Source organism: Zosterops lateralis, assembly GCF_965231275.1.
Source record: "Zosterops lateralis genome assembly, chromosome: 30".
NCBI lineage: Eukaryota > Metazoa > Chordata > Aves > Passeriformes > Zosteropidae > Zosterops > Zosterops lateralis.
The window spans coordinates 5,394,190-5,413,903 of NC_139790.1; the positions used below are offsets into that span (position 1 = coordinate 5,394,190).

The 19,714-nt window shown below is 51.3% G+C and overlaps 1 protein-coding gene across 1 annotated transcript; it reads left to right on the forward strand.

Annotated features, from left to right (window-relative positions):
* Nucleotides 1–315: 315 nt before the first annotated feature.
* On the forward strand, nucleotides 316–19,280 carry ARHGAP25 (Rho GTPase activating protein 25). Its single transcript, XM_083880480.1, has 11 exons — nucleotides 316–558; nucleotides 4,832–5,025; nucleotides 6,938–7,025; nucleotides 7,425–7,544; nucleotides 10,125–10,332; nucleotides 11,622–11,754; nucleotides 12,462–12,535; nucleotides 13,092–13,213; nucleotides 13,731–13,918; nucleotides 14,404–14,975; nucleotides 15,566–19,280. The coding sequence occupies exons 1-11, from the start codon at nucleotides 498–500 to the stop codon at nucleotides 15,774–15,776; spliced, it is 1,971 nt and encodes a 656-aa protein (XP_083736606.1). The 5' UTR covers nucleotides 316–497; the 3' UTR covers nucleotides 15,777–19,280.
* The last annotated feature ends 434 nt before the right edge of the window (nucleotides 19,281–19,714 follow it).

The following is a 19,714-nucleotide window of genomic DNA, read 5'->3' on the forward strand; positions in this document are numbered from 1 at the left end:
AAAGCCCCCGGTGCCATCAGAGGATGCCCCAGGACAAGCACAGACGTCACCCTGAGCTCTGCCCCTGAGCAGAACATTCCCTATAGCCCTGAGCTGGGCTGTTCCTCCTCGGAGTAGCTCTCAGAGCACCAGGAGGACACCCAGAGTTCCTGACACCACTTCCTCAAATGCCCCGAGCGGCGCGTGGGGAGCGGCCCTGGGCTGGGCTGTGTGTCCCTGACAGCCAGGACAGGGGACAAAGAGGGGACCAGCCCGGGCATCACATGAGAGCAGCGCTGGGGAAGCCAGAGCTGTGCAGGAAAGCAAGGCAGGAAAGGACTTTTATGGGGTTTTTCACAGCTGCTCTCAGAGGCAGGAAGCTCGTTGGCAAATCAACCCTCGCTGAGTTGCTGCTCCTTGTGGGGGGATCCCCACGGGACGACCATCAGGGCTTGGATCCAGCCCATCTCCTAAGCAAACTCACCTTGAGGAAAAAACCCAGACCTTCCTGATCTAAAATGTCCCTCAAGCTGCCACGGAACTGGGATTTCAATCTGAAGATGGATGCTACAAAAATAGGTACCGTGAATGTTCGTTTGTGTCCTTGTGTGTCTGCAGTGGTGCCTGGGGTGGATCAGGGGCTGGGGGTGGCTGTGGCCAAGCCCAGCTGAGATTTTAGCTCTGGCCTCAGTGTGGGGACCTGGCCCCCAAGTGCCACTTTTGAGAGAGATCAGATGATTTGCAAATGATTTGTAAGGCGTGATTTGCAAAGTTGTCAGTGAGGGATGCTTGCAGGAGCAGGGGGACAGGAGGACAGGGCTGCTGCCCCCCAAAATCTGGGTTTGGGAGGATTTAAACCACCCAGGCCCATTCTGGTGGCACAAAGCCTGCAGGAGGTGAGGCTCAGGCCAAGGGATGTTGACATGGCCCAGTTTGGAGGAAAGAACCCGGCCCTGGCTCAGGTGTCCCAGCTCCTCTGACATGGTTTTCTCTCAGGGGTGCTGAGGAGCGCTCAGACTCCCAGGGCTGTGGGACAGCCTTGCCCTGGGATTTCCTGACCCACCTCCCACCCCTGCCCAGGCTTTGCAGGGCTCTCAGCCACCCTGGGATCCTTCTCCAGTACAGAAACCACTGGAGAACACCTTTGGGAAGGAGTGCAGGATCCCTGTGTGGGCTCTGAGGACAAAATACCAGAGCCTGAGGGTGGGCCAAGCAGCCAGGGAGGGGATTTAGGGGTGATGATGCTGTGGCCAGGGAGGGGCTGCAGAGCCCAGCCTTGTGCATGCTCTGAGGCCCAGGCCATCCGTGGTCCTGGCACTGGTACCCAAACATGGCCAGGGCCCACACTGGTGCTGGATTTGTCCCTGGAGCAGAGGTCGGACACAGCTGGGCTCTGCCCCACTCTCCCTTCCTGTGCAGGGTTGGCCTGGCTGGACTTTCCTGCAAAGGCAACATGGATTTCTGTCCAAAGCTGCTTTTCAGAGTGGCTGAACCATTCTCTGCACACAAAACTCCAAATGAAGGAATGGAAGCCCCAAATGTAGGGTGAGATCTCGGAAGGCCCAGAAACTCGAGCTGGGCAGAGGCTCAGTGCCATCTCCCACACTCCGGGAGAGGAATCCCCACAGAATTATCACAGAAGCATCCTGGACTCTTGCACTGCTCACTCCTAGGATAATTAATACTTTTTTTGCCCAGAGGCTGTGGAGGAGTGGGTGAAGTCAATCAGCAGCTCAGAAAAAAAGGCCAGGGGAGACACCAAGAGTGCTGGAGAGCAGAGGGTGGAAATGGGACAGAGACTTGAACCTGTGTTGGTACCAGGAATTGCTGTTTTTCAACAAAATTATGTGCTTGTGATGAAATCCCTGGTGCTTTTTGCAGCTTCCAGCTGCTGGATGAGCATGGGTTTGTGCATGTAAGTTTGTGTGTTTGTGTGTGTGCACTGTCTCCAGTGCTGCTGTGACTTCATTTGCAGAAATGTAAAGTCACATTTGCAAATCTTTGCAATATTTGCAAATTGCCACTGCCCTCACTGGCTGCTCCTGGCCTGGGGACACTTCTCCCTTCTCACCCCAGCCCTGGATGTGGCACAGGCAGCATTTGGAAACCCCAGAAAACCACAAAGCTCTTTATTTCAATGAAATAGAAATTCCCTGGTGAGAGCTCTTTTACTGGCTTTTTATTGAAGTTCCCCAGGGCAGGAGCAGGGGGGAGCAAGGGGAGCTCGTGCCCAGGACAATGCTCTGGGCCAGAGGCCAGCATTGGGCACTGTGCTGGGCCCCTCTGCCCTTTCTCCTGCACTTGGGCTCCTGGTTTTGGGGAGAGGGCAACAGGACATGGGCACCTCTCCCTGCTGGAGGTCTTGCAGTGGGAGGAGTGAGGATGTTTTGGAGGAAATGCCCAACCCCAAAGGCCGTTGGTGCAGGAAACGCTTTGGGGGCACCACCAAAGCTCCTTGTGGCTCCTTCCTGCCCTGAGAGGAGCAGGGCTGACCGTGCAGGGATGTGCTGGATAAGGAGACAGTTCCAAGTTCTGCAGCCAGGGCAAAGCTTTGCCCTCATCCCAAATTCAGAGGTGGTCACCACTCCTGAGCTGGGCACAAAACAAACAGAGCTGGACAAGTGGTGAGAGAGGAGACACGGCCTCAGTGGTTCTGATTTTGAGAATGCTGAAAACTTTCCACTGCAGAGCCAAGGGCCCAGGGCAGCTCCCTCCCCTCAACTCTCACATCATGGGCAAGACAAAAATAACAAACTGTTCCTTTGGCCTTCAATGGGCCCAAAGCCCAAGGAGAGCTGCCCCATGCAGAGGAAAAATGGAGCTGTGTGTTCATAAGGGTGCTTGTGGGGGTGCAGGAACATGGCTAAGCCAGGACTAAGCAAGCCCAGGCTACGCCTCAACCCTGGAGCTGATGCTCAGGAAAGGGAACTCCAGGGGATTCCTCTGAACCCAGAGTCCTGACTGGGCTGGGAGAGGCTACAAGGAGGGAAAAAATAAACCTCATTTCCAGCAAGGATGGACAAGCCAAGCTCAAGGCTGAGAGCAGGAGGAGTCCCAGGCAGCAGTGCCCTTTCCCTCAGCAGAGCCCTGAGCTGGGCTGAGGGGCAGGTTGATATTCCCCATAAAAGGTAGCAAACAGTTGCATTTTTCCTAAAACCCCACAATTTCTCCTTGCAAGCCTCGTGCTGCTGGAATATCAGCACTGCTGGGCTGAGCTCTGTGCCCTCCAGGCTCCTCATTCCCAGGGGCTGCTCCAGCCCTGCAGGGTATCCCCCAAAAATCCTCACCCTGAGGACTCAGGGACATGACATGAAGGAATGTGATTTATGGGGTTCTGAACACTTTGCTGAGAACCAGTAATATTTACAAGAGCTGAGGAATGCAGATGCTTTGACAAACAGCAAAGAAGCTGCCAGGGCTGGAGGAGCAATTTGGAAACCCCATTTGGGTTTTCCATCAGGGTAATCCCCACCAGCAGCATTTTTCAGAGGAGCTGGCTGGGAAATCCCTCTGCAATGTCCCTGTTTCCAACCCCATCCTCTTCAGGGCCATCCTGTGGCAGCACACACTGAATATGCAGCATCCTCAGGGTGCTTTGAAGGCTCACTGGGGATTCACAATCCTTTTGGGGGTTTGGGATTCACAATCCTTTTGGGGGTTTGAGATCCACAATCCTTTTGGGGGGTTGGGATTCACAATCCTTTTGGGAAGTGATTTGCAGCCCTGTGGCAGGTTTGTAGTGGGAGATGAGCTTGGAGTGTTCCACAGGACAAAAGCAACACCCCCAGGTGCTCTGGGGGATTTTGGGAGGGGAAGTGGGGACACCCTGAACTGAACCATTGGAGTCCTGGATGCCAAGTGTTTTCCACCTCAGGAAATCACCATGTGCAGACCGCAGTGAGGCCAAATTCCCCTGCAGTCATGGCATTATTTTTGCCTTGCAGCCATAAATGCAAACTCTGCTCAGCTGGGTTGGCTCTGGGGGGCTGCAGTGCCTGGTCCAGAGGCAAAAATCCCATCTGGAAGTGATCCCTGTGAGGCATTTGCTGTTACAGAGGCATCTGGAGATGCCACAGGGCCATGGTACCAGCCCTGGCACCAGTGGGGCCATGCAAACAGGTGACAGGGACACTGCTCTGCCCAGTGCCAAATCCATGCTGCTGTTCTTTCCATCCTTGGAGACTTTCCAGCCCCATAGATGCGAGTTCTGCCTTACTGGGAACACCAGGCTGTCCCAGAGCAAAACTGTGACCTCCAAACCGTTTGGGTCACTCTGCTGTCACTGCTGCTCCGGGGAGGGTGTAAAAACCACACACTCCCATTACAAAAAAAAAAAAAAAAAAACAAAAAAAAAAAAAAAAAAAAAAAAACCGAAACAAACCCAAAAAATAGCGCTAATGATTTTGTTCTCACTTGCAAGACAATTCCTCCCACGCAGGAAAAAGGAAGAACACACTGGCAGCTACTGCAGCCACTTCCTTTGTAAACTGGGGCCAGTTCTCTCGGCAGAGAGAGCCTCTCCCCGTGTCCCTCTGTCCCCATATTGCGTCCCTCTGTTCCCACACCCGGTGTCCCTGTCCCCATATTGTATCCCTCTGTCCCTATATCTGGTGTCCCTTGTCCCTGTCCCCATATTGTGTCCCTCTGTCCCCATATTGTGTCCCTCTGTCCCCATTCCCCGTGTCCCTCTGTCCGCACTCCCCCTGTCCGTCTGTCCCCACTCCCCGTGTCCCTCTGTCCCCATATTGTGTCCGTCTGTCCCCACTCCCCGTGTCCTCCTCTGTTCCCACCCCCGGTGTCCGTCTGTCGCACACCCCGCGGTGTCCCCACGCCGTGTCCGTGTGTCCCACAGCCCGCTCCCGGAGTGTGATGAGCGGGGATCCCGCGGGGGCCGGGCCGGGCTCCCCCCGTGGCCCGGAGCGGCCGCTGAAGCTGGGCTGGCTGAGGAAGCAGCGCTCCATCGTCAAGAACTGGCAGCTGCGCTTCTTCGTGCTCAGGGGACAGCAGCTCCTCTACTACAAGGACGAGGACGACACCAAGCCACAGGTGGGGCGAGGCCGCTGCTCCCGGGCTGGGGGTTTCGGGCCGGGGGAATTGGGGGTGGCCCCCCTGCAGAGGAGAAGTCTCGGGGTGATTTCATTGTGGCCGCCCAGTGCCTGGAGAGAGCTGAAAAGAGAGATGGGGAGAGGCTTTTTACTAGGGTAGTGGCTTCAAACTGCCAGAGGACAGCGATGGGTGGGATATTTGGGAAGGAATTCCTGGCTGGGATGATGGAGAGGGGCTGGGATGGAATTCCCAGAGAAGCTGTGGCTTCTCCTGGATCCCTGGAAGTGCCCAAGGCCAGGCTGGACAGGGCTGGGAGCAGTCTGGGACAGTGGGAGGTGTCCCTGCCATGGCAGGGGTTGGAACGAGATGATCTTTTCCACCCAAACCATTCTGGAATTCTGTAATTCCATGAAATGTTTTGAGATGGGTCTGGGGTTGAGTATTAAAGGAATTTTCCACTTCTGGGCAGCAACAGAGATGAAAGGTCCTGATCAGGAACTTCATTGATGGATTTCAATTCCTCAGATCCCTGCTGTGGGCTGGGTTCCTCTGAGCCCAACAATTGGGGAGCTGGCAAAACCCAGCCGAGTCACCAGCTGGGAGCTGTTCCCATTTCCCTGGAGAAGCAAACCAGGGAGGAGAGCTCAGCTCTGTGTCCAGGACAGCAGGAGCAGCAGTGGGGGCACAGGGGTGGCAGCTCGGACAGAGGCTCTGTCCCTGCTCTCAGTGGGAAAGGCACCTGGCAGGAGGCTTTAGGGGAAATCAGCAGCATTTTCAGCACAGCCTGAGGGTAAGGGTCAGCCCAAGCTGAGGGCTGGACAGATGGCAGGAAAGGGCAGCTGCTTCCTCAGGAGAGGCAGCTGGAAGGGAAGGAAATTCCTCTCTCTCTGGCCAGTGCACTTGTCTGGAAGAAATCAGGTGATTTTCCCCACAATTTTTTTTTCTCCTACCATTTTCTCCATGCTGTAACTCACTTTTAGAGTATCCACCACCTTTTCCCCCTTTCGGAGAAATTCCAGGGAAAAGTCTCATCTGCTCGAAAAGCTGTTCCCGCTACAAAATTTAAAAAAATAAAATTAATTTTTAATAATAATATTTTGGTAACCTCTACAAAGTATTACGAACAGCAAAACTCCTCTAAAGACAAAACACTCCCAAGGGGAAGGTGGTCAGTGGATCCTCAGGGTGGGAGCACCAGGCTGAGCCTGGTGGGATCCAGCTCCCATTTCCAGGGTGATGGAGAGGAGCTGGAAATGGGATGTGGGAACAGAAATTGCTGTGAAAAGCTTTTCATGGCACTTCTGGCAGCATCCAGCCCTGAGGGTCCCAGCAGGGATCCCAGCTGAGCTCGGGGCCTTCCAGGAGGCTGAAATTGTTGAGAAATTTCATTTCTGAGGCATAACCTCATTTCCTCCCCTGAGAGGCCTCCAGGGCTGAGTCACCCCAGCCCCTCCACCAGCCCCCACAGCCTGAGGAAGGAAGGTCCATCAGAAATGGCTGTTTTCCACTTTATTTGTTAATTTCCCATCTATTCTCTCCTTTTTCCCTACTCCTCTCCTGCCAGCTTTGGGCTGGCTTTTGGGTTTAAGTGATGCTGTGTTTCCTGCCCCTGCCCAGCAGAAACAGGATGTTCTGGGGTTTTCCCAAGTCTATTCTCCTTTGTCCTCTTCTTCCACTTCCAACAAGTGTTAAAAGGACATGAGAAGTGAGAAAAAAAATAGGAAAGAGCAAAAGAACCAATTTTCTCCTGAGAATCACTTCACTGGAAAGAAAAAAGGCATTTAAGAAGTGGCCATTATTGCTTGAAAAGTCATTGTAGTGTATCTTTAGGAATATATCTGTATAAAATGATCTCCTGCAAGGTGTTTGAGGGCAGAGCTGGCACTCAGGGGGTTGCTCTGCTCTGTCCTAGGGCTGCCTGTCCCTCCAGGGGAGCACCATCAAGGTGGTGGCCTCTAACCCAGAGGAAGGAGGGAAATTCATCTTTGAAATCATCCCAGGTGAGGATGCCTTGCTTCTTCTCACATGCTTTTGGGCTGGACTGGCCACCCAAAATCACTCAGGCCAGTCTTTTCCCTGTCTTTGTGCTCCACTTCTTTCCAAGGTTCCCAGAGCGCTGTTCCATGGAAAAATTATTTTCTTGCTCTCAACATCCACACCCCAGGGCTGGGGCAGAGGCCTGTGTCCATGCCCGTGTCCCAGGGTGAGAAGAAGCTCTGCCAAGCTGCAGCTGCAGCAGTTTCTGTTCCTTCCTTGCAGATCTCAAAGTGGGAAATGTCAAAGCTCCGCTTCCCCTCCAGCCAGTGGGGCTTTAACGGGGAAATCGGAGCCAGAAGCATTTAACTAAGAAAACAACAAGAATGTGTCTTTTCTCCTTCTTAAATGTGTCATTTTTGCAGGGGTGGCTGGAGAGCAGAACCGGGCAGGGCAGGACTCCTGCTTGCTCATGGCCAGTTCCCAGGCAGAGATGGAGGAGTGGGTGAAATCCATCCAGAGGGCGCTGGGCTCAGCGTCGGGAGGTAAAAAGGGGAGCAGGGACAGCTCCTGCAGGGGGGATCTCCCACTGTCTTGGGACCTGCAGCACTTCTGGGTGAGGGTTTGGCTCAGAAATCCCTGGAAAACAGGGCTCTAACATGTCCCTTGTGACTCCCCTGGAAGCTGCTCTGGGAGCAGCCCCTGGCACTGGGGCTGTTGCAAACAGGGGCAGTGGTGAGGAGAGCCAAGCCTGGATGAACATTTCTGGGCTGGCTTTATCTTCTTCTGTCAACCTCCTGGTGGGCTTTTTGACCCTGAAAATGTTCTTGAGAACAACTCCCATTCAGGGATAAAGCCTTGAAAAAATGTTGTATTTCACCTGCCAATCTCCTGGCTTTCCTTTTCCACTGCCTTTTCTTGCTTAGCCCATCCTTTCTCACCCATTTGCTCTCCAGCCCACCTGGGTCACACCCTCACCTTCCTCACTCAAGCATGGACCTGTGCCAGGGCTTCACCACCCTCCCAGCTGAGAATTCCTTCCCAATGTCCCATCTAAATCTCTCTTCCTTCAGCTTAAAGCCATTCCCTGTGTCCTGTACCTCCACCCTTTGTCCTCAGTCCCTCTTCAGCTCTTCGGAGCCCCTTCAGGCCCTGGAAGGGGCTCCGAGCTCTCCCTAGATCCTTCCCTTCTCCAGGCTGGACACCCTCAGCTCTCCCAGCCTGTTTTTCCTCGGCATCTCTGAGTTTTTCTACCTCCAAACGGGACCAGGCTGTGCCCTGGAGGAGGCAGCATCACCCAGCTGAAACGAGCATTGAGCCAGGAATTCTCAGGGCATTGTCTCAGCTGGCTCTGATATTTAATAATGGCTCTGCCTCTGATCCTTTTTAAACTTAGGAGGCTGTTGGTCTCTTGCAGCTAAATTAAGTGACTTTATATGAAAGAAAATGTAAATTTATAGCAGCACAGAGGACAGCAGAGAGTCAGGGACTATGGAGCTGCATTTTATGTCAAAATACAGGTTAGCAGATCCCAAAACTCCCCAAACTTGAGGTTTTTTGCTTCAGTGTAAACTGGGGCAAGATGAACTCATAGAGGAAGCCCTGCATGGGGGAGGTTGAGGCCAGCTGGGAGCAGCCCCATGGCTCAGGTCCTGTGAACTTGTTGCACACCAAGAAGCAGAATAGCTGCAGAGTGTGAAGAAAACACCAAAAGCATCTCCAAAATCTTGGTGTGGTTTTGCAGGGTTGGCTGCTACTCCCACAGCCCTGGGGAGGTGTCCCCAGAGCAACAAATCTGCAGTGAAATATCAGCTACCAAAGCAGAGAGGCCAAAAAAAGAGATTTGCTCCTGGTGTGCACAGTGACAGGTTTATGGTCATTATTTAAAAGCATGAGCAAGTGACAAATGAAAAAGCCCCAGGAGCAGGCAAGTGCTGACAAACCCTGTGGTTCCAGGTGAGGTTTCCCTGTATTCCCCTGTTCTGGAGGATGCACAGGAATGATTTCAGCCTTCAGAGCATGAGGTGAATGTACCACAGGCACTGCTAGGGCAGGAATGTGGCAGAGGAGCAGGAGACCCTTTTCCCAGAGAATAAATTGGGATTTACTTGCTCTGGCCATGCCCCAGACTCCAAGGAAGAAGAGCTGGGATCCAGGCTCTGCCTTCCCCCCTTCAGGCACTGCTTCTGCTGTGAGTTCAGGAGGAAAATGCCAGTTTCAATGGCAAGGAAGGGCACCAGCCCCTGTGGAGCACAGCTGTCATTGGAACAGGAGAGTTTCAGGAGAGGGGAGGGGAAAGAAAAGCAGCTGGATCAGGAAAAATTCCAGTCAAATCCCCATAAGGATCTTGGTGCTCTCCTGTGCTTTCTACACTCTTCAGCTTTGTGGGATGAACTTCCTTCCCTCCCTGTGCTGTCCCTGTCTCCCTCTGGATCAGCATCCTGCTCCACAGGCTACAACCCCCAGGGCTTGCTTTCAGTCATTTTGAGAACTGTCAGTTATTTGGAGGAGGAACGAGGTTTTGTTTGGCCAATTTTGCCTTGGGAAAAGTTCTGCTTCCTGCAGAAATTTGTTTCTTCAGAGGGGTTTGCAGGGTTCTGGTGCCTGGCAGAGCAGCAGGTCCTGCTGGCCCCGACACCTGGGGCTGGTGAGGTGTCCTTGATGCCTTGAGAGGCCACCTGGAACAGAGGCTAGACAGTGTTAAAGGAATAAAGTGGGTGTTTATTAAAAGGCCTTTAAAGGATAGACCTTGGGCAGTACAAGAGCCCAGCTGAGGCTACATCCAAGATGGACATGACAGGTCATGAGTTTTCACACTTTTGTAAGTTTTGGTCCATTTACACATTGGGGTTAATTGTCTAATTACAGCTTCAGGTAATGAAGTCCCATCCTCCCAAATTGCTCTCCTCAATTCACTGTTGTTGGCACTTTTTGGGCCTGAAGCTGCAATGGTGTCCTTGGGCTGGAAAAGGATTGTTTTCTCTAGCTACTGTGAAAAGAACTTACTAACACTTTATATGAAGTTCAGAGTTATTTACTAATGCAGTACAGAATCTGAAAAATATGAAAGCTGAAAGTTAAGGCCTCATCCTGAGCTGAGCTCTGACCTCATGCCCTGTCCCCAGCGGTGTTCGGGCAGCACCTGGCAGAGACCATGGCCTACGAGCAGAAACTGGGGCAGCACCAGGTGCCCATCCTGGTGCAGAAGTGCACCGAGTTCATCCGGGAGCACGGCATGGATGAGGAGGGAATCTTCCGCCTGCCCGGCCAGGACAACCTGGTCAGACAGCTCCGGGACGCCTTCGACGCGGGGGAGAGGCCCTCGTTCAATAGGTAATGCTGGCTCCCCCTCTCCCACCCCCAAATTCCAGGGCAAAGCAGCTAGTCCCACCCCCCAGAGCCCAGCAGTGCCCTGCAGGAAGGCTGAACCCTCTAGAAGAGCTTGAGGAGGAGAGAGGATTCAGCAGAAACCACAAAAACAGAGTCAGAGAGTGCTGAGATGAGATTCTTGGAAATAAAAGAAAGCACATGGCAGGATTGAAGGGGAGTGTTAGAAAGCTGCTGCTGCAGTCCAGGCATCCAGGGTGCCCAGTAGAGGGTATTGATAAGTCCTACAAAAACACAGCTCTGAAAAAGTCCCTCTGTGTTTATGCATGTTTGTAAAAATAATAGTATTTTACAACCCCAACCAATCCTAAAAGTAACTGACCTGGGGGATTTTTGCTTGAAGTTTATAAGAGTTTAGTGACTTCAAGGTAGGTCAGATTAGAGGCCCTTGATCTTGACAGTGTCCCCTTGACAGGATGTAAATACAAGAGCTGCAAAGCTGCAAACATCTGTCCTGGCAGAAGATTCCCAGTAATTGCTGCTGCACTGGAATCCCGGGGAGGCTCTGCCAGCTCCATGCTGGGGAGGGTGGCTGAGCAGGGGAGGATCTGCATGTGGACCCTTGGGAGCCCAGCGTGGGCTTCGCTTGGAATGGGAGATGGGAGAAAGGTTTTGCTTGGAATGGGAGATGGGAGGAAGGTTTTGCTCTCTTTACCTTGGTTCTCCACCCATTTGAATGCAGTGATAAGAGCCAGGGTGGTGCACCAGAACTGCAGCTCCCACTCATTAAAGAAGGTGGCAGTGCAGGTGTCCAGTGGGTGAAGAAAGGGTTCACAAAGCAGAGCAGGGAGATTGAGACAATCCCTGTATTGTGCCAGGGGCAGCTGCTGTTGGCTTTGGTTCCTGCAGTGCCCAAAGCTGTGCCCAAAGCTGTGCCAGGGTGATGGAGCAGCCAGCACAGGCACTGCCTGCCAGGCTCCAGGATGTCCAAGGGAAGGGCAACTGGGTAAAGCTGAGAGTGTGACTTTGTGCTTCCTCAAAACTCAGCTTTGGGAGGAGGCAGAAGCCCTCTAAGTGGATTTCCTGCTCCCCCAGTGCTGCCCAGGTGTGGACACTGGGACCTGCCACCCTCAAAGTGGAGAAAATCTCCACCAAGCCTTCATTTTCCTGCCAGCCATTTCCTGGCTGTGGATCCCCCCAGGCTGCTTTGGCCTCCTGTTTCCACCTCTGTCTCCACAGAGAGCTCAAACAGAGACAGGACCCGCTGGGTTTGAGTTTCCCTTTGCACGTTGCAGGGACACCGATGTCCACACCGTGGCCTCCCTGTTCAAGCTGTACCTGCGGGAGCTCCCGGAGCCCGTCGTGCCCTGGCTGCAGTATGAGGATTTCCTGCTCTGTGGGCAGGCTCTGGAAGCTGATGAGACCAAGGTAGAAGTGCTTTTGTTTTCTTCCTCTTGGCCTTAAAATCAGTTTCAGTGCCAGAGCATATTCTGAGTTGGAGGTGCCAAGTGCACAGCAGTATTGGCCACTGAGCTTTGAAATCTGGGGAGGGGGAAAAAAGAAGGAAAAAAAAAAAAAAAAAAAGAAAAACTCCCCCAAGTTACTGGGCTTTCCCAACTTGGCCACATGGGTCTGTGAATTTTAAAGCTTAAATTTCTCCTTGGGGTTAAAAGTGTCCTAAATGTTTCTACACAAGACACTTGAGGAGATGAGGCAGGATCAGCTCTTTCCAGAGCTTATCCCACACGTGCTGGGCTGGAAGGGACCCTGCTCCTTCTGTGCCTCCCCCTCCTTGCTGAGCCTTGCAAAACCTCTCCATGTCTCAAAGAGAAATGTAAGTCCAAGGGGAGCAAATTCCAGGAGAATCAGAGTCATGGATTAACTAACTTTGGAAAAGATCCCCAAGATCATCTACCACAACCCAGCACCACCCCCACAGTCACCACTGACCCCATTCCCAAGTGCCACCACACATATTTGGAACACTCCAAGGATGGGAGTGTTCCACTGCCCTGGGACTGGTGGAGTGTCCAGGAGGAGACCTCACACAAGCATGACTGGAGTGACCAAGAGCTGTTCTTGATCCATATGTGCCTGCAAAGCCTCCTGGAGCTGGTTTTTTTTTTACCATTTAGGGCCACCAGGAGCTCCTGAAGCAGCTGTCCCTCCTCTCCAGAGACAACTACAACCTTCTCAGCTACATCTGCAGGTCAGTGCTCTGCTCGAGGCATGGACAGCTCAGGTTTGGTGTTGGGGAGCAGAAATGTCCTCCCAAAGGATGACTCCTCTAGGCAGAACCTTCTTAAGCTGTGCTTTGGTTCCCTTTGAAGCACCAGATCCTGACCTTTGTGGAGGGGAATTTCAGCCCCTGAGGTAAAGCCCCTCACAATGTCTGAGCATGAATCATCACCCTCAAACTCCGTTAAAAATCCCTGAGAATTAAAACCAGGTGTAGTTTTCCTGGACAAAATCCTTGTGTGCCAAAACTTCCAGGTTTCACCCACCTGGGTGGTTTTATTCTGGTTGGAGATTTGATGAGGAGATTCCCTTCCTTTCTGATTTGTTTCTAAGGGGAGCAGCTCCTCACATGGTGGTTTTTATTGTGGTGCCAGTAAGACCCAGCTCCAGTTCAGGTCTAAGGCCAAGTGTTTCTGTCCTTGTGACTGAGAGGAAGAGCTGGAGGATGAATCAGGATTTTTTCACCAGTGAGGCTTTTTGCAATCTTCCACCTCTGATGTGAAATATTTGCTCTGGAATTCTGGCAGGTTTCTCTATGAAATACAACTGAACTCCAGCGTCAACAAGATGAGTGTGGATAACCTGGCAACAGTGATTGGAGTGAACCTCATCAGACCCAGGATAGAGGACCCTGCAGTCATCATGAGAGGTAAAAGGGACTCCTGGAATAACTGGCACAGGAACATATGGCATGCTGAAATCCTGATCTGCATCAACAGCCTTGAAATTAAAGATTTTCTGTGGTAGAACTGAAAACAAGCCAGAAATATGCCTGGGCACAGTGGGTACAGCAGGGCAGAGTCAAGCCATGTCTTTGCTGGGCTGTAAAGGTGTTTATGGTGACAAAACTCCCTCAGGAATTACACTGTATGTTCCTTTCATGGAGTTCAGCAGATTCAGGAATTTGGTGCTGTCATCTCTGTGCTGCTTAGAGCAGGAAGCTGTAAAATCCTTCCTGGGGAAACAGAGGAAACTCAAAGAAATGCGGATACTCATTTACTTTTTACTCATTACATTTACTTTATTTGGCTTTATGATCCCGCTCCTTGTTTTCTGTTCCATCTTCATTTTAGACACCAGACCAAGAAAGACCAAGCAGAAAACCCAAGTGGTGTGAGGGATCCTGTGGCACTGGGTTTGCCCCTGACAATCTCTAATTCCTCCAGGCACACCCCAGGTCCAGAAGGTGATGACTGTGATGATCAGTGACCATGAAAAGCTTTTTCCCCCATCCAAGGATGTGCCTCCCTCCCCACCTGCCCAAAAAACCGAGAGAAAAGCTCCTGTCCCTCGCAGCTCTGTGGGCTGGGGAGCTGCAGAACACCCCACAGCACCCAGAGTCTCCACCCAAATGGTAAGGATGGATCCCCAGGGAAATAATCAAACCTACATGAGTTAAATATGTGGTTAATGGTGGCAGGCTCTGACAGGTCAGTGAGCCATAAAAGCACTTGCTATTTATAGGTTAAAAAGCTGTATCTGTCACCCCTGGAATATTTACATCAGGAAAACGATGTAGATAAACTTTCCACTTTCCTGTGGAAAATCTGCTGTTCTGGGGAATATGAAAGCTCTCAAAGCTTTTTGCCTGAACAGCCGAGCACACAAAACCTTTTCAGCTCAGGCTGGTGAAGGGAAAACATGGAGGACTAAAGGCTTTCCTCTGGAGGAAATTCTGCAAAAATGGTAAATGTGGTGCAGTTCAAAATGATTTTTTATGGAAAAGTGTGGCCATTCCTCCAGCACGTTCAAATGTGCCCTTTGTAAACCCTTCAGTGACAGCAGTGGCTGTGCTTTGTCTGCCCCAGGGCTCTCCCAAAGCTGTGCTCTGTTTTTCAGAGGGATCACCCAAATTCCAGCAGTGCCCCTGGCCCAGCTGCCACCTCAAGCATCCCTGGGGAGGACACTGAGTCTAAAGACATGCTGGGAACGTGGAAAACGCAGTCAAGGAAAAGAACTCAGACTTTACCGACAAAGAAATCCTTCCTGGCAGCAGCTGCTCCGGGGGAGCAGGGCAGCAAGGAGAGGAACAATGTCCTTGCCAGTGACTTTTGGAAAAGCAGCACACGCCCCGTGGGCTCTGATGGACACAAGAGAACATTGTCTCATGATCTTTTTAAGCTGCTCGACCTCCACAGGGCTTCAACCTGTGAGAGTATTCCGCCCTCCCAGGCAGAGAGTGGGGAGGGCAGCGGCTCCAGCCCCAGCCCTGCCAGCAGCATCTCCGAGAAGGAATTCCTGCCCTGCTTCAGTCCCAGCCATGAGCCAAAGGAATCAGCCAGTCTCACCAGCAGCCTTGCTGAGGACCCCAACCCTGAGAAGGAGAGCAGGGAGTTCCTGCAAAGCATGATCCTCAAGCTGGAAAAAGATAAGGAGGCACAGAGAAATGACTACGAGGAGCAAATCAAAAGGTAACTGCAGGGAGCTGCTTTCTGCAGAGTGGGAAATGTGCAGCTCATGTTGTGACAGCAAACATTGCACAGACTATTTACCAGCAATGTTATGCAGTATATTATAGCAGTGATTAATGATAAAATACAGTATTTAACAGGCTGTCTAAAAATCAATGTGCTGTACTGCATGAGCTGTGCTCTCAGCACAGTGGGTGATGTATTATTACAACATCAATACTCCACAGCTCTTATCACATCATTCAATGGCACTGCAATGTTCCTGCCTTCCTTTGCACTGTCATAATTCCTGTTGTTACCATGACATGGGACCATTAGACTCTCCAGAATTCACCAGTAGCTTTATTACACCATTGGTTGTAACCATCAGCCCTACATATTGTTATTTTATTATGATCGTTATCCCATTATCAGTACACACGTATCACATTTATTGATTTATTGCATCAGGTTATGTGACCACTGAAGGGCTCAGGACAGCACTTCTGGCTTGTTTTGCTGAATGGCTCTGAGGTCAGACTCCCTGAGAGCCAAATGATTTCCCAGCCCTTTTCCAATCCAATCCTTTCATGCTCTGTTTCCCTTCACAGTCTCCAGAAGGAAAACTATGAAGCCTGGGCCAAAGTGGTGAGGCTGAACCAGGACATGGAGCAGGAGAAGAAGAAGTGTGGGGAGCTGGAGCTGAGGCTGATGAACGCAGAGCGCTTGCAGGAGGAGCTGGAGAAGAAAACCAAGATGCTCGAGGAAGAGATAAAAAACCTAACTAAACCCATGAGTAAAACTGGTGCCAAAACCAACTAGAAGGAGACACCCAGCTTTTCACAGACACCAAATGCAGCTGTACCAATGCAAGGGAATTGCAGGCTCAGAGCCAAGGATTTGTATTGTCCAGTGTCCTGCTCCTGCCCACAGGCCGAGGGGGAGGAAGGAGACCAGAGCTTAGAGGCTGGTTCATGCTCTGAACCAGAAAATTTCAAAAATATCCTTTAGCTTTTTTGGGTTTGTTTATTTCAACTCTTCTTTCAGCTGCTTAGGTTGCCTGGAGAACAGGCCAACACTTCCTGCTGCTCAGTTAGAATTGCACTCAGAAGTTTGGGTTATGACCACATTGTGCCTTCACAAAAAGAAACCAGAAGTGTCCCTCCTCCAGCTGCCTGCCTCCTTGCTGGAGAAACCCACAGGCAAAACATCCATGGATCCTGGATCTGGGCAGGCAGAGGAGCCCCAGGACCTGGGGAGGCATAACCCTGGAGTGGTGGAGGTGCTCATCAATCCCCAAGTGGTTTGTGCTCTCCTGGGGCAGGATAAGAATCTGAGATGTCCTGCAGCATCACCTGCTGTGCTGTGCCAGCCACCCTCACCATGGCTCCAGATGGAGAATCCCAGTATCACACAAACCTCTTCAGTTCAGGGGCTGTTCAGCTGGTTTGAGTCACTTTCAGCCACAGCTGGGTGTTCCTGAATCCAGCCCGGCTGACAGAGCTTGGAGAGCACTTCCACACACCTGTACCTGGAGCTTTTTGTGCAGGGGGAGTCTATCAGCAACTCCAGCACAGAAATTTTGTGTTTTCCCTGATGGACAGACTTCAAAGGATAACAAATCTGAACTTATTTCCTGCCCCTGCTTTGGTGTTTTGTTTCTGAAGTGTAGAATAGAATTTCCTCAATCAGCTTGTGGAACCCTGGATTTGCACCCCAACGAGGACGTTGGGTCTCTCCCCATCAATGCAACGATCCCCTGGACCCCAAAGTGTCCCCATGGCTGGTTGTGGCCTTTCTGCTTGTCCCCTACCACTGCCAGAGTCCTTCCAAGCAGTACCACGGTGCTGCCACAGCTTTTGGTGGAGGAAAGAAGAAAAACAGGACTCTGGATAATAATTTTCTTCTATAGAAAAGCTTTCATTTATTTATTTGAGGAGGGGGAACAGCCCAGCCTAGAGCCTTGATGGGGACACAAAAGGGAAAACTGCAGAAATCAGTTTTCAAGCAGGACCAAGCATGTGGCTCTGTGCCAGGTGTGGTGACAGGAATCGCAACTCTGAGTTCTGGTTGAGGACTTGGCTTTGGTGAGGCAAAAGTTCAGCTCCAGACAGGCTCTAGAGCTGTGTGACAGGGAAAATGAATTGGGAGGAGAAGGGGACACAGGGGAAAATGGAAATGAGGGGAGGTGGGAGTGGGAAAATGTTACTGGAGAATAAAAGTCAGTGTTGGGTAATAAAGCACTTGCTGCTCTCAGCCTTGCTGGGGGTAGGGAGAACTGTTTTAGCTCTGAAACTGAGCCCAGACTCAGTCTCAGGTCCAGTTTGGTGCATCAAACCTACCTTTGCTCAGCTGTGGATATAAAGTCTGGGAAGGAGAAATTTGTGAAAGCTGAGCTGCATTCAAAAATCCAGCCCCCAAATGGCTCATTTGACCTACAGACCCTGACTCCAGGGGTTTTCCTTTGCACAGAATCCCCAGAGACATCACAGCTCCTCACTGTCCTGCCCACAAACCTTCACACCAAGGAATGGACTGTTCCAGAGGTCTGGTTGGGTCTCCTGCAAAATCCCAGTGCCCTCCCAAGGACCCACAGCCAAGGTCCTCTGCTCTCCCAGGGATCAAGCCTCAGCACAGTGTTTTAAATCTGATTAAAATGTTTCAGATCTCAGTCTTGGCAATGGGAAATCTCAGTGAGGACCATGGAGAAGATTGGGCAATGGGCCTGGACCTGCTGGTGTAGTTCCACAGCTTTGCAGAGGGATGGATGTCATGGAGAAGAGCCCCAAGGAGGGCAGGGTGGCCTCCACCAGGCTCAGCCATCCTCCATGACCACCCAAAGCTCCCCTTCCCACACCTGCAGGTCCCACACACCACAGGAGTTGGGTCCTGAAGTCTCTTTCAGTTTCTTTCTGCTGCAAGTCCAAGTCCCCACCGTGGCACCTGTGACTTCCTGACACAGGCTGAGAGGTTCCAAAGTGTCTGCCATCTTTCGTAGCTGCCATTCATGAGTCTTCTCTGATTTCAGATGACCTTGACAGAGCTGCTTCAGTGTTTATTTAATTTTTTACCTCTGCAAGAAGCTCCTCACCAATCTGAGCGTGAGGCCCAGGAGTCATTAGGATGAAATTTCTCCGTCGGGTTCAGGAGCAGCATCGTGAACATCTGGGCTGGAAATGCCACAGGCTCCTTTCTGCAAAGATCAAAAGTGTGAAGAGGCCAATAATTCCTTCACAGCAGACTGTAATGACGTGCAAAGGCTTGGCTGAGGCTCAGAAATCTCCATGATTAGGACAAGTGCACATTATTTAAAATAAACTGTGCATTCCTCTGCTTCCACGCAGATAGGCAAAACAACCCAACCCCCTGGCTGTGAGGACCGGAGGGACTCCTTTGAAGATATTCCACCCATTAACATTTGCAGGGTTTATAGAGGTCATCTGTGAAAGAGAGACTTTCCAATAGGGGTCAGGTGGGCTGGAAATTCCTGAGAGCCTGGAGGGGAGAGAGACACGGGCACCTTGTGAGCTGGTGCTGCCATTGGGTGCTGTAAGATAATGAAGATTTTTTTTTTTTTTTTTTTTTAATGAGCTCTTTCCAGAGACAGAGAACCATGAACTGCCCATGCCAGACCTGTGAAACTGCATCCTTTTCATCCCTGAGGGGGTGGGTGTCCTCTCTGCTCAGCCCAGAGCCTGTTCTGGATTTTCTGCACTTGCACATCTTCTGCTGGAGACCACACAACATGAGATCCCTGAAAACTGACTGATGCCCAGCCTACATTTCCTCCCTCCGTCTATTTCTGCAGGCAAGCCATGAAGCTTTTTGGGGTGGGAGCAGCAGAGAATCTCTGCTGTTCCTTGGGCAGGGGTTGCAAGGGACCTTATAAACTCGTGGTGGGGGTTTCGTGGCCTTTCAGCTCAGCAGGTTTTGGGCATTGACTCTGGATGCCATGGAGAGTGTGATGCTGCTCCTGTCATATAAAAGCACAACAGGCTGTCTACCACTGAGAAGAAAGATCCTTTCCAGCCCTGTCGTGTAGGCTTGGAAACCTCCAAGACATTTTTCACCCTTTAACCCTCCCACTGCACAGTGAGGACACAAGAGCTTTACCAAGGTGATGACCTTGAGATCAGACTGAGGATTTTCCTCTCCCTTTAAATGTGGCATTGGCTTTCCAAATCAGAGCTGTTAAACCACAGATCCCAATGCATCCAAAACTGTTAAATCATGCAGTGTGGGATGAAAGTAAGATACCTTTTAGGCTGTCCTTTCAGTCCGCTCACTGCATTCTTTGTGCTAGAGCAGGAAGTCTGTTTTGCTCTTCTCAGGTATTTGCTAAATAAATTCATTTAGGAATTCACTCTGTTGAATCCAAGGGTTTGGTAGGCATGAGAGGCAAGAAAAGAAAATTATCCTTCCCACATTATTGTGTTTGGATCCCAAGCGAGTCACGCTTATTGTGACTTTTCCCCTCATATTTATCAAAGTTGTGTTTTTGGCATGATAGGAACTTTCCTTTTTTAGCCTGGCCACTGCACAGAGGAGCACGTTGCTGTGGGAGGCGAGGTGGACGTGTGGGAAGTGTCCAGCCGTGGCTGAGGAGGCCTTGTCCAGACCCCAGGAGCAGTGAGAACATGTTGTTCTCCCTAGCAATTCCAGTGATGCAGTTCATCCATCCGTCCTTTACGTGGGAGCTGAAAGATACCCCCAAACCAGGCTGCTTTTGGGAAGAAATCAATGCCAGACTGGGTGTATGA

Excerpts from the sequence above, each read along its gene's own strand:
- ARHGAP25 (XM_083880480.1), top strand. The coding sequence starts at position 498 with ATGTCCCTCAAGCTGCCACGGAACTGGGATTTCAATCTGAAGATGGAT. Across the intron at positions 5,026-6,937 it reads AGGACGACACCAAGCCACAG|GGCTGCCTGTCCCTCCAGGG; the intron begins GTGGGGCGAGGC and ends GCTCTGTCCTAG. Across the intron at positions 11,755-12,461 it reads TGGAAGCTGATGAGACCAAG|GGCCACCAGGAGCTCCTGAA; the intron begins GTAGAAGTGCTT and ends TTTACCATTTAG.